General features: G+C 38.5%; 1 protein-coding gene across 9 annotated transcripts in view; it reads left to right on the top strand.

The window, feature by feature from the left end:
- LOC139121920 (polycystin family receptor for egg jelly-like) overlaps positions 1 to 14,067 on the top strand; it is a 302,374-nt gene that overhangs the window by 255,821 nt on the left and 32,486 nt on the right. For all 9 annotated transcript variants that reach the window (XM_070687234.1, XM_070687236.1, XM_070687233.1 and 6 more), the window contains 6 exons: positions 880 to 1,110; positions 3,314 to 3,465; positions 4,871 to 5,086; positions 7,119 to 7,250; positions 7,581 to 7,763; positions 9,047 to 9,301. In XM_070687234.1, coding sequence (XP_070543335.1) covers positions 880 to 1,110; positions 3,314 to 3,465; positions 4,871 to 5,086; positions 7,119 to 7,250; positions 7,581 to 7,763; positions 9,047 to 9,301 — 1,169 coding nt within the window. The remainder of the gene's footprint in view (positions 1 to 879; positions 1,111 to 3,313; positions 3,466 to 4,870; positions 5,087 to 7,118; positions 7,251 to 7,580; positions 7,764 to 9,046; positions 9,302 to 14,067) is intronic.

The following is a 14,067-nucleotide window of genomic DNA, read 5'->3' on the forward strand; positions in this document are numbered from 1 at the left end:
ACATTCCTCTGCTAAGCCTGTTGCTAAAGTTGACCTCCAGTACCTAAAGTTTCAGACCTTATTTACTTTTGTCATTCTTTTTTTCTGGTTTGAATATTTCTTGATGGACCAATTCAAACCAAATATGAGCACACTGTCCTTGATGGTATTTTTAGATATCAGCATTGTCGTGATTTAAAATTCCAAAACTTTAAAATTTGCAGAGGAACATTTTGCCCTGCCTTTCAGACCTCATCGCTTTGCAAAATAATGCAAACTAATCAAGGTAAAGGCTGGCCCCACAAGCAGTGGGGAGTGAGGTCTTACCACTGAGTTGCAAAGTAATGAGAGTGGAAAGCAAAGTGACAGAGTCTAGAGACTACTGATTTCCACATTTCATATCTGGTCGCCTCAAGAATCAAATAGCTCCATTGACATTCCTGACAATAAGTGAAGATGTAGTGCAATTCAATGGAGTGATGTAGTGCAATTCAATGGAGAGCAGAATGTGTACACTAATGACAAATTACCTGGGAACAGCATATGTTACTGACTAGCATCAATGAACTTGCCATCACTGATACCAAACGAAACATCATGCTGATCACATGTTAACATTTTATAACAATTTCAGCGAAGTTGTAAACTTGCCGTGAAGCTTTCAATGAAAAGACAACTGCAATATACCGGTACACTGGAATGCGAGAGCATTTTCAGTTCATATCTGGTCGCCTAGGTTTGTAGAGCAAAGGTTACTCTACCCTACCATTCCTCAAAATCATGAGAACACATTCAATTTACATCTGGCTTCTGAATCATTTTTGACTGAAGTTCCTTAATTCTGTAGAACTGTATGGTCCCCTCTGATATTAATGAATGTTTTTGCCTTTTTTTTTGCAGTTACTAATAGGAATGGAGATGGTTCATTTGCTGAGTACAGCTTTACAACAAACTCTCCCCCATCACTTGGTAGCTGTGAGATAACTCCTTCAGTCGGTACAGTACTTACTACTAAATTCACCATTGTATGCCAAGGCTTTACCGATGCCAATATACCCTTGACATACAAATTCTACGCTATAACTGGCAGAGAGCCACGGCACAGTGATGCAAAACATTCACAAACTTCAGGTATGTGTACTAGGAAGTTTATATAAAGTCTAATGAAAGAAACATTCCAAGCATGGGGGATACATAGACACTCATAGTCATATTGCAATTGCATCATTGTGTCCACAGGATTGACCAAACTAGTGACGCATTTATTCATTTTGTTGCCATTTGGTTGTTCAGGTTTCCAATATAAAGTTTATCTATTAGCACAAACAAGCCAGTTTTTTACCTTCAGCCCAGTCTCCATTATCTGCCAAGAGTATAATATTAACTTTAAACAGCACATCTGATACACCATTCTTTCTTACCTTTTAACCAACATCCAGAGTGTTAATTGCATATCTGAACTTGACACTTCCAAACAAGGAACAGGAAACAGAAAAGGTCATTTTAAGGGATCATTGCTCATTAAGGCTGATGCACTTTGAAACATCTGGTACAGTAGTTACCATTATTATACATCTACCATCGAGAACAATAGAATTTAGCGTGCGCTAAAAAAGCAGTACGGAACTCGTGCCCGTTCCGCAACACGTACGGTTTCAAGGCGCCCCATTCCCTGTGGCTGTATCTGCGCGTTCACTGTAGAACGGTTTCAAGGGACCCCTTGGACGAGTGCCAGAACAAGTCTCGTGCGCGCTCTGTACGTTCGTATGTGTGTAGTGCACACACTCCAAAACTTGCAGAAGCGCGTCCGAGGTAGGGTTCCACACTGGCGCGATAAAATCGGAAGAAAAATTGTTGACATTGCACAAAAACGGTCACTACTCCGACATTTTGATGCCCCGATCAGGAATGTAAGATGTATGATAATAAGGTTATTACGAAAATACCGCAAAGGATGCACTCGGACATTGGCGCCGCGCATCTCCCTCCGCGAATCATAGTATATGGTATCAAACCTCCCTTTCCCTTCCTCAAAATGAAACTCCTTATTAAAATGCAAAATTAATTTCAGGAAAATTCTGTTACTTATTTAGAGCTTATAAACGGCAAGTGAGGGTATTGGTTGCAGATATAAGACCTCTGGGGTGGAAATTCACATATTCGGCAGGAACTAATCATGTGCTACCTTTCAACCAGAGGCCATAATATCCGAAACTAAATACCCCTATGCACCGTTTATAACCTCATTATAATATGCTTAGTAACATACAAGTGGACAATGTCATTATTTAGGACTGATGTTGGAACGAGGGTTCAGGAGCCCAGCCTCAACACAAACTCTAAACAGAATGTTTCAGAACGCATGTGTGTGCACAGTTGATTCCACAGATACAATGCCGTAATGTGCAACATCTATATCGCAATTACACATCAAACTTGCAGGATCTTACTTGAAAAAACACTCAAAAAGAATTTTTTTAAAGTTATGTTGTTGTTACATTGTCATTGTTGCTTCCAGTTATATGCTTATATATACATTTGTGGGTTCGTTAAGCTGCAACAGACTAAAATTTAAAAATCAAAATCAATCTTAAGCCATCTGATAGACTTGTTCAACATTAGGGTGTCTTGAGCTCTTGAGCTGGAGTTTGAAATTTGTGTAAGCTCAAAAATATCACACAGCTTGCAGGTCTTCTTGTTAAGAATAGAAACTCCAGTTCCAGCCGATCAGACCGCCGGAATCCGGCTGAGTATTGCTCAGTACCAGCCTACCTTTGACACAGATGTTATGCAAATCTACACATGAATACAGATAAACTTAACTTTACACCTTTTAAGCATTCAGAGTAGTCGATATTCGTCTATCAGAGTACTAATTATGATTTTTTGTTTTTTGTGGTTGCAGTAATTTGTGTCACATTTGAGCAATCAAATCACATTTAAAACTGCACATGAATATGTGCCGTATCTGTATATTGTCATTCTGTCTCTTCTGCTATGGTTTTAGTTTGAATTGGTTATTTTTTGCTCAGTAGAATCCCTACTGTGATTTTGATGCATGCAAAACAACTTTGAGTCTTACCCCTGATGCTAAACCAAGGAATTATGTTTCTTTTACGTCAGCTTTTATGATCATTGGCCCCAAAAACAATTTAATGTCGGAAGCTATCTTACAAATTCTGTAATTTTTGTGTCAGCGTTGAACTTGTGACCTATTGAACCGTTGCAGCCCCGACCACCTTACTTCTTGAAAAGAGTCTTTATTGTCTAATGAAATAAACGGGCAATTTGGCCCACATGGAAAAATAGACTTTCATCCTCTTCTTTTTTTCAGGTCCTGGTGGCTTACTTTACCATGGTCCGGACAACATATTAAATGACTTCATTCTCCCTGCTGGAGCTGAAGGTAGGAACTATATGGTAAAAATCAAGGTTAAAGTGGCAGATGCCCTTGGAGCCAGCATTGAAACATCTATTGATGTGCAAGTAAGTGCCATGCAGTAATGCACATAAAAAAGATTTGCGTGATAACACAGTTTGTGAGTTCACAGAGCTAACCCCCCTTGCAGGATGCAGCTACCCTTGAGCCACTTACACATACTGACATAGACATCTTGATATGCATTATCTTTTAATCTTCCTCCTATTGCACACAACACTAAGTGTCGCCAAGCCTTTGTTTCAGGCTTCATTGATTCTAGGGCATTGCCTGCACACCTTTTGCACATAGAGTACATGTATATTTGAAACATTTCATTTTTGATCAAACAAGACTCTGGACACTACTTCTTACACAGGAGATTTAATGGTATGTGGATGAGCACTTTGAAAGGCTAGAAAGTTTTGCAATGTGTACAAATAATTTCTCTACAAATGCTCTCAAATCTCAACAGATTAAGCCATTTTTTATATCTCACCTATTTTTTGTATGTCTGAACTTAATTGAATAGCACAAAACAATATTCATTATTTCCAAAAAATCCATAACGTTGTAGTGGTAACTGCATATTGTAGTTTATTTCACTGAGTTAAAATTGTGAAAAATTCACCCTGTCAGAAAATATCTGAGTTCATATTTGCCACGTCTTGGTCACATTGGCACAACAAGCTTTATACCCTTGGCTCGTACCTGTCCCCCAGGACCCGACTCCCCCAGGCACGAATCATACTTGCTCATGATCCCCAGAGGGCCAGAGTTACCTGTCATGCTCACCTCATGCTCCTCACCATTACCTCCTGGGCTTGTACAGTTCACCTGTCCCTCAGGATCCGACTCCCCAGGCACAAATCATTCTTGCTTATTGACCCCCTGGCCCAGAGTTACCTGTCATGCTCACCTCATGCTCCCCACCTTTACCTCCTGGGCTCGTACAGTTCACCTGTCCCCCAGGGCCTGACTCCCCAGGCACAAATCATACTTGCTTATTGATCCCCTGGCCCAGAGTTACCTGTCATGCTCACCTCATACTCCCCACCTTTACCTCCTGGGCTCGTACAGTTCACCTGTCCCCCAGGGCCTGACTCCCCCAGGCACAAATCATTCTTGCTTATTGACCCCCTGGCCCAGAGTTACCTGTCATGCTCACCTCATACTCCCCACCTTTACCTCCTGGGCTCGTACACTTCACCTGTCCCCCAGGGCCTGACTCCCCCAGGCACAAATCATACTAAGTCTTGCTTATGCTCCCCTTGGCAGCTGATAGCTGATAGTTATCAAGTAGCCAGAAAGAAGCAGTGTGGCAAATTCACAAAATATATCAGTCTGTGTTAAAAACATGTCAGATTACACTTAATCTGCCTCACACGCTACTGTAATTGATTTGGGTTAAATCAAGAGACGCAAGAATTTGTGGGGATTTTATATTGACCATGACTTGCTTTCTGTGTTCAGGTTATTGAGCCAGAGACAGAAGATCAAGAAAATATTTTTATGGAATTGTCTGACTTAGCATCTGGCACAGATTCTGAACTAAAACAGTTGTTAGCATCTGATCTCCAGGGAGCAACTCAACTTATTACTTCTGCAACATCCATCTTGAACAAGGAAGACTCACACACTGATACCCATCAAAGGGAAGAGCTTTCTGTGACGAGAAAATCAAGAAAGGTTTGTATTTCAAGTTTTGATGGTATTCAAAAGATATTTTGTCAACATTGCTTTATCACACTGATTTCTAGCTTTTGACAGACCCAAATCACTTACATGTATATTGGTACAGAAGCAATCTTTATCGTGTATGACTACATGCACTTGCTGCAGATGTTGATCATACAAAGATTTCACAGCCAAGAAAGGAATTTGGCAGTATCAATAGCTAAATTACCCGTGTGATGTGTGGTAGTGAGCATACAAGCGTGAGTGCTTCACGAACCCTACAGCGTGTAGAGGGGTTGCAGTCAGAAAAATGTAACAATTTAGTTCGGTTATATTAACCAATCTTTCTTGAGATTGGGGATTTGGACAAGCGGTTTTGTCTGTGGCTTCTCCACTAGGTGACTGGGTACCGTACGTTGTGAGTTCGAATCTGATTGAAACCACTGTGTAATCTCTTCTGTTTTGAACATACCCTATGGGTCATTTTTGGTTCATATCTGGCATTCTGATTTTTCATGTCCATGAGCCGTCACTCAGACAGGCTCGGACCAGCTAGTTTCTTGCAGATTAGTTGAATTTCGACATTTCAAGAGGCAGTACATGACATATCTTATTCTCTCTAGCTTGGTAAAAGTACATAACCCTTTGCCATTCATAATAATGTCTACTTTTTTACAATACAGTCCAATATGGGTATCAGTTACAGACAGGTCTTTTGTACCCTCATTTCTTTTTTCATGTGCATCATATTGACTTTAGGTCAGTTACTTCCACTGAAAAATTCCCAATCACAAGCAGGGACTCTGTCATTGTCAATGACTTGTTAAACAAGCAACATTTTCTTTCTGACAACAAAGTAGTTGGAGCAACTTCACATGATTTATGCTAACGTTCAAGGATGTGAGAATGTAATGTGTGAAATAATATGTGTACAATGGAGTTAGTGTTTCATATATGGTTTTTATTTTGTTTATTTTTTTATCTATATATTTTGCACAAAATGATACATAAGACACCATAAAATGAACAAAATTGTGCATGGATTACACAGAAAAGTTTAAAGACTTATTTCCACTGTGGTCCATATTGACAAAAGACTAACAAAAGAATGAAAACAAAATACTAAGTGAGAAATCCGACAACAGTAAAACAAGCACTTTCAAAAGATAAGTAAAACGTACTAAAACCTTCTGAAAATCACAACAAAGATTAATGAAATCTCTCCTGATACGATCAACATAAGAATCTTGCAAATGCCGTTTTAGCTTTATTTTAAAATTGTAATTGGAATCAATATTCCTTTACTACGTGGAAGACAATTCCATAACTGTGAAGCTGAGTACTGAAAACTTGTTTGAAATAATTTAGCTCCTCCTGGGATAAAAACTCAGTTCTTGCCAGAGCGTGTGTTATGATTGTGTACATATTGTCTTGTAATAAACTTTGATGCAAGGTAGGATGGAGCTTGACCCCTTATTATTTTATGCATTAGATTCCGTTTCGGATACAACACTCTTTGCTCTACTCAAAGCCACCCAAGTTTTTCATTGCCATGGCTTCATAATATTACTTCAAGCTTACATGCTTTATGTTCTTTTGAATTAAACAAAGTCCGCATTTGGTACCAAAATGACTATAATTTCAGAGCCTGCCTAGCCTAATATGTTCTGATGTACCGGTACACTATTGTCAATGAAGTCCCCCACTTGCTAGTCTCCATTTAAATATTATTGTTATTGATGACAACTTACAAGCTTTGTTTCTATGTGCATAATACACAATGTCAAATGATGTACAGTGAGTTATCCAAAGACTTGACCCTTCTATCAGCTTTGTAGTATTAACACTTTGTGAAACAAAAACACTGTTATGATCCAATTATGATAAAATTCATGATGTTCCCTGCCCAAGTGAATTAGATAATTTTAAAGACTTTGGCTTCATACAGCATGTATAGATAGTAATGATACCCCCCATTAATGCGATCAATTAATGTAGAGTGTATGTGGGCCACTTCATCATACTTTGTTTGCGTTCAATTTAGGCAAAGCTTCGTGAAGAAATGATCCTGGACATAGAGAACGTAGAAGTTGATAATTTAGACGCAGTACAACAGAAAGCATCAGTGTTGCTACAGCTGACCCAAACTGAAGAGGAAGTCACAAGACAAGCACAGGTTTTAAGTGTCAAGTGTTATATGTAGGACTCATATGCAGCATTTTCCACAATGAGAAAACAGCATGTGCTTTAATTTTCATGTCATTAGGATCATAAAGTGAGAATGAAACAAATATTAAGCCATCAAAATGATTGTCAAAGACTGACAAGCCATTTTAAAGTGTTTTGGAGTAGTAATGGCATCCCTTTGATGGTTCCAACCAGACCTTACAGTTACAGTAGTAAATAATATGAAAGTAAAAATATGGTAACTGTTGTACTTTTCCTTGTAGTGTCAGATCATCAACGTCAAACATTTAATGATTATCTCAATCTGTATATTTTCTAGATATCAGCTTCAAGAGGGATGAAAGAGATTGGATTGTTCTTGAAGAAGCAGTCACATACAAATGATGGCACTGAACTTCTGGAAGAGACAGCCTCTGTGGTTCTTTCCTGTATCAATAACATTGTAGATGCAGCGTCATTGTCTGCATTATCAAATGAATCTGGTCATGAAGACATAAATGCAGTAAGGACCAACTTTTCTAACTTTGTAAAACTGAATGCATGAGGTGTGTTACCATAAGAACAATTGTCAGGTCCCATTTGCAAAATTAAGCTTTAGGATCTGCCTGGCTGATTCACCATAATCGTGTTTGTGTGCATTTATCATAATCTGGGACCCTAAGTCTGTATGCTCATGCATTCACCATACATTATGCATCATTGAAATTACTTTGAGTTTTGCATGCATACTCAGAATACAATCAGAAGGTTTTTTGAGTACATGCAAAAATATGTGATGTAGAATTGTAGAATATCATTTCTTCCAAACTACCCAATAGGAAACATTAACACATGGTATACTGGTCAAATGGTATGGCCACACACTTGGGTGTAAGTCTATGCAAAGTTTGGGCAGATTTAATCTAGACCTTTCTGTCTGGTCCCTGGGGACAGTCAGTTGTGCAAGTGTGCCTAGCTAGAAAACACACAATGGGAATTTCAAGTAAGAACAAATGTGCGAGGGTCATGAAAGGGAAACAAATAATACAACAAGATGTGAATGATAAAGACAAGGAAATTCAAGCCAAGGATTATAATATTACAAGGGGATTATAATATTAAGGGGATTATAATATTATGAGGTTATTACGAAAATACCGCAAAGGATGTGCGAGGACATTGGCGCAGCGTATCACCCGACGTGAAATGGAGGGTGCTGCACAGCAACAATGTCCGAGTACATCTTACATAACTAGGGCATCAAATTGTCAGAGTAATGACCGTTTTCGTACAATGTAAACAATTTTTCTTCGGATTTATAGCACAAGAGTGGAACACTATCTTGGATGCGCTTCTGCAAGTTCTGGATAGTGTGTGTGCACTACACACGTACGTACAGAGCGCGCGAGACATGTTCTGGCACTCGTCCAATGAGTCCCTTGAAACCGTTCAACAGTGAACGCTAAGATACAGCTGCAGGGGATGGGGCGCCTTGAAACTGTTCGTGTTACGGAACGGGCGTTCCGTACAGCCCTTTTAATGCACGCAAAATTCTATTGTTCTCGATGGTAGATGTATAATGATACATAATATCTATGGGAGGTTACTCAGGTGAACTGTGATTATAGTCTAGGTGAAAACATAAAGTAACTCTGAGGGATATAATGGGATGTGCAATATAGACACATAAATGTTTGTGATGTCTTATCAGCTGGTATCAGATTTAATGGGACTTAAAGTGCAAACTTTATGAAATGGGCATTTGGATGAATGCATACTTGTATATATTTGTTTGGTATATTTTAGGAGCACAACTTGGAACAGGATGTTGTTGAAACCATGGGATACATTTCTGATGCTGTCCTGGTTAACAAACAAGCTGGAGAAGGTCCAACAATTGTCGAGAGCCACAGTTTGTCACTTGTTCTGGACAAAGAAGAAACATGGAACATTGGTGATAGTGAGCTTGTTGATAATAGTGGTGCCTCATTTCAGCTTCCTGCTGCTGATGTCTTGTTTGGTTCAGAGAATGCAGATTCTGATAATGTTGTTCTTCTAAAGGTAAGTTTCAATATTATTTTGTTTTATTGGTTGTAATTTCATATTACAAAAAAAATTTTTATTGTCCGGTCTATATGGGTTGGCTTGGTGGGTGTAGTATATAGTTTCACTAACCAACATATGTGTACGCTGTTACTTGTATAGTAGGCAGCTTTGTGTTAAGCAAAATTGTTGAGCCTTGTTTGCCAATATTTTTAAATCATGCAAACTATAATCTCAGCCACCTGCACAATTCTTGTGGTTAACAAAAAGTCATTTGGCATATATAAACACCAACTTGGGATCATGCATTAGACAAACTGCTCTTTATCTTAAACCTTCTCACAACTCATTCTGATCATATATGACTTTTGGGGCAAACAAAAGAAAAGCATACTTCTAAGTATACCAGTACATATCACTAAGCAGACCATACATGTATGCTTCACAAAGCCCAACAAGGTCTCGAAAATGGAAGACCTTTGGAAAGTACGGTATTCAGTGAACCTACTGCTGGCAGTCACAGTTGATTGCTATCCTAATGAAAGGACAACTGCCAATCACAATGACATTGAAATTGATCAATTGATTGAGTTATGGAACATTTAGTGACTCAATCCTGCAAACAGTCAAACTACTCAAATTTCATGGCATTCTTAAACCTATATTAAACATATGCAACAAATCAGTTACAACAGAATCCGAACTGATTTCGGAATTCCAAACTCCAAAAAATACGGTAATAACACTAATACTTGTATGCATATAGTGTCATGGGTGTATGTTGGTAGGAGGTTGTCCTTTCCTTTTATGCTGCTCACATGCTTTTGTAATGGTGTAGCACAAATTCTAGGGTTGCAAATTTAAATCTAGTGTCATGTCATGTAAACATGACACTAGATTTAAATTTGTAACCCTAGAATTTGTGACTCGTTAAAGTTGTAACCCTTGAATTTATGTGATCAGCGTGATTTTCATTGGAATTTTCTGGGGATCACATTAGTCTGTCAAAAAATCAGCTGATTTGTTTAGCTGATTTTCCATGAATGAAAAATTCTGGTGAATATTTCTTTTTTAAGAGAACAATCAGCTGGATTTTTAGATATTATTTGAAAATTCAGCTGCATATCTTGTTTTTAATACAAAAATTTAGCAGATTTTTAAAAAATCATTAGAAAATTCCACTCAACTGAAAATTTTAGCTGATTTGCAAAAGTTCAGCTTATTTTTTTACTGAACAATGTGGTCTTCTGAAAAATCAGCTGAATTTTTCACTGAACAACATGTTCATCCAAAAAATCAGCAGAATTTTTTAGTGAAAACAAATTTTAAAATGGTATTTTTTGGGATGTGAAATATCTTAACAGGAAAGTTATGGTACAAATATATTCTGGTGAGAAAATCTGAAATTTAAAGGAAATTCTGAAATTTGATCAGATTTTCCAAAATTAGTTCTGATTGTGTTAAACATAAAGGAATTGATTGCAAAAGGACATGCAGCTGCCATGCCATGTCTGCTTGTAATGAAAAAAGCTGCCATTAAAATTGGGTTTACTGCTGTTCTTTGGGAACCAGGAGATTGCATATTTGTAACTAACTGCACTTGTCTCATGGATATTGGCAAGATGAATTAAGTGATTTACTTCTTATAGGCCATTTCTGTATGCATGATGGCACTGTCAAAAACAACTTATAAACCCAAACCAAGGGCTGTTTTTAGAGACAGAGCCAGCAAAAAACCTTTGGCTGGCATAGTTGAACATTTTCACCAAAGCTCCTGTTCTCTTTATCTGTATAGCTCTTAGATATATGTTGAACAGGTGGCAAGTTGGCAACTGTGTGTATGCACATGTACAACCACTTGGACTCAGTTGTGGTTATTTTATACATACATATTATTTACACTCACTCATACGGTATATGAGGGTTATGCTTGCCGTTTCTGCAACCAGTAAGGTGATTGATCTCGACCTTGAAGGATGTACTGCATTTAGTGAATAACAAATAGTCATGCACTGTTTGCATTGAAAAGAACACATTATGTTACAACCAATTTGGGGGGGGGGGCAGTTTTTCCTGTTTTTGGTTAAAAATTCCTCTTTTCTAAAACCCCTTTTTGCATTGCCTTGACATTTGTAATATAGGTTGCTAGAGATGACCACAGTCAACTTGGTTGTTCAAATCATGCCGGAAAATGCCGAGAGAGTTTGACCGGTTAAGAAGGGCTTGACTACGCAGTTTCTGCGTAGTGAAGCTTCATTACGTATTCATGGTGACCCCTGGCCAGCTGTCAATAACTTTGGGGGCTTTTGTCTTTTGGCCTGCTTTGCATATGCGTCGTTGGACACGACCTGCCAATCACCCAGGTAGTCAATTAAACTATTAGTTGACTGTTTACCGACCCAATTAACACTATCCAGCAGTATCAGTCATATTTTGATCGCGTGGCCTGGGTGGGCACAACGTAGGAACGTGTGTATTTCTATGTGTACGTTTCACTTGTGGTGTCGTTTGTATCATCGTGCGTTTGAAGTCCTTGTTTCACTTACAGTAAGTATTACCTTCAAGGTGACGGGCTTACTATTAATGTTCAGTATCATTGCACCGAGTTCTGCCCACGGTGAAAACCACCTGTTTTGCCTACTAATTACTGCCCGTCGCTGCCCGTCCTGAATGTAGCCTATCATATATAGCTACAGTAATCAGTCAATATATAATACCCCGCGCCTTATACTTTCTATATACACTTGTAAAATCATAGTCCGAGCCGTAAAATTTTTGACTTTCGATCAGATATACAGGTTGATCGTTGAATCGCACCGGCGCATCCATGTTTACTTGCCCAATAAGCTTACTACTCTGCAAAGGGTGGGTAGATGGAATTCCAGGGCCAAAATGAACACCGGGGCGAAACTTTTTGTGAATCCATGTGAAAACATAAATCATTTATCTGTTTTGATATATACTCCTTAATTGTAAGTTTGATCAAAACCGAGAGCACATTCAAGGGCTATGCAGACTGTCCATGTACGCACACACAGGCAACCAACGGTGAATATCAGCGTCAGCGGCATAACTATCGGGTCGTAAATCGATCGGCGGTTTGGGGGCCCTGGACTATGATTTTATAAGTTTATATCACAAAACAAATGTTGTGGAATATTAAGATATCGACCTATTACTGTATTGAAAAGGCCAATTTCGTGACGGGCATTGCTAGAAGAATGACGGGCAGGGACGGCAGTAATTAGTAGGACTGTTTCTTTGAATACTGTTCAATATTAAGGTAAAGGGCGACGAATTCGGACGCGCACACGCTTTACAACGTTTCTGCGCAGATTTAACTCCAGCCTGCCGCAAATGGGTTATTTTGTTGCGCATGTATTTAACATCACCTGTCATTTTTAGCTACCATAGCCATATGTATATATGGCAATGGAAGCTATTCTTATAGGCTAGGGAAATGTCTGTATGTATGTATGTCTGTATGTCTGTATGTCTGTGTGTCTGTATGTCTGTATGTCTGTATGTCTGTCCGTCAACATCAAAAACTCCAAAACCGCTGTACATTTCATCTTGATATTTGGTGTGTACATGGATGATGGGCTGTAGATGAGATTTTGTTCAAATGAAGTTGTCATTGCCAAAAATATGCAAATTAAGTGAAAAAATGTAAAAACAGTCAAAATTGAAAAAACTCAATAACCACTGAGCAGATTACATGAAAAATTGGCATGTAAGTACTTTGGGCTGACATGAAATGATTGTGCACATCTTGGGTCACTATCTTGGACTTGCTATTTTTCATGAATTTTTTTGTAATTTTCTCCCATTTTTGGTCAAAAAATCTTCTCTGAAACAACAAGTCCAATTGATTTGAAACTTGGTATGGAAGTGCATAGGAATGACCTTTCCCAAATTTGGGCAAATCGTGGTGAAATTGCATATTTTTAGTTTACACGTCCATAGACTCCCATGTATAAGGCCACGAAAAATAAAAATTTGGTTTCTCATCGTATTCATATTGCAAAAAGGATGCAGTGACACAATTTTTAGTCCCCATGGATGAAGTCCAGTGGGCTGATAGATTGGGTCATGTCCGTCTGTTCGTCCATCTGTGAGTCCATCCGTTCACGCAGACATCTCGGATATTTTGACAAAATGTCATGTGACCTTGATGACCTTTGATCTCAAATATACATATTTGTCCATAACTCAGTAACCACGAGTGCTACCACCCTTCATATATGGTATGATGGGACTCCTTTATGACGCCACATATTGTACCTCATTAATTATGCACATATCTAAGTTTGAGCGAGCCAATAGAGCTAGAGGTCTGATTTTTGGTATATAGGGATAACTTAGCAATACAATTTTTTTGACCAAATGTCACGGGACCTTGGTGACCTTTGACCTCAAATATACATATTTGTCCATAACTCAGTAACCACAAGTGCTACACCCTTCATGTATGGTATGATGGGACACCTTATGACGCCACATATTGTACTTCATTTATTATGCGCATATCTAATTTTGAGCGAGCCAAGAGAGCTGGAGGTCTGATTTTTTGTATATATAGGGATAACTTAGCAATACAATTTTTTTGACAAAATGTCACATGACCTCGGTGACCTTTGACCTCAAATATACATATTTGTCCATAACTCAGTAACCACAAGTGCTACACCCTTCATGTATGGTATGATGGGACACCTTATGACGCCACATATTGTACCGCATTAATTATGTGCATATCTAATTTTGAGCGGACCAATAGAGCT

This window comes from Ptychodera flava, chromosome 21 (assembly GCF_041260155.1).
Source record: "Ptychodera flava strain L36383 chromosome 21, AS_Pfla_20210202, whole genome shotgun sequence".
NCBI classification, from domain to species: Eukaryota; Metazoa; Hemichordata; class Enteropneusta; family Ptychoderidae; genus Ptychodera; species Ptychodera flava.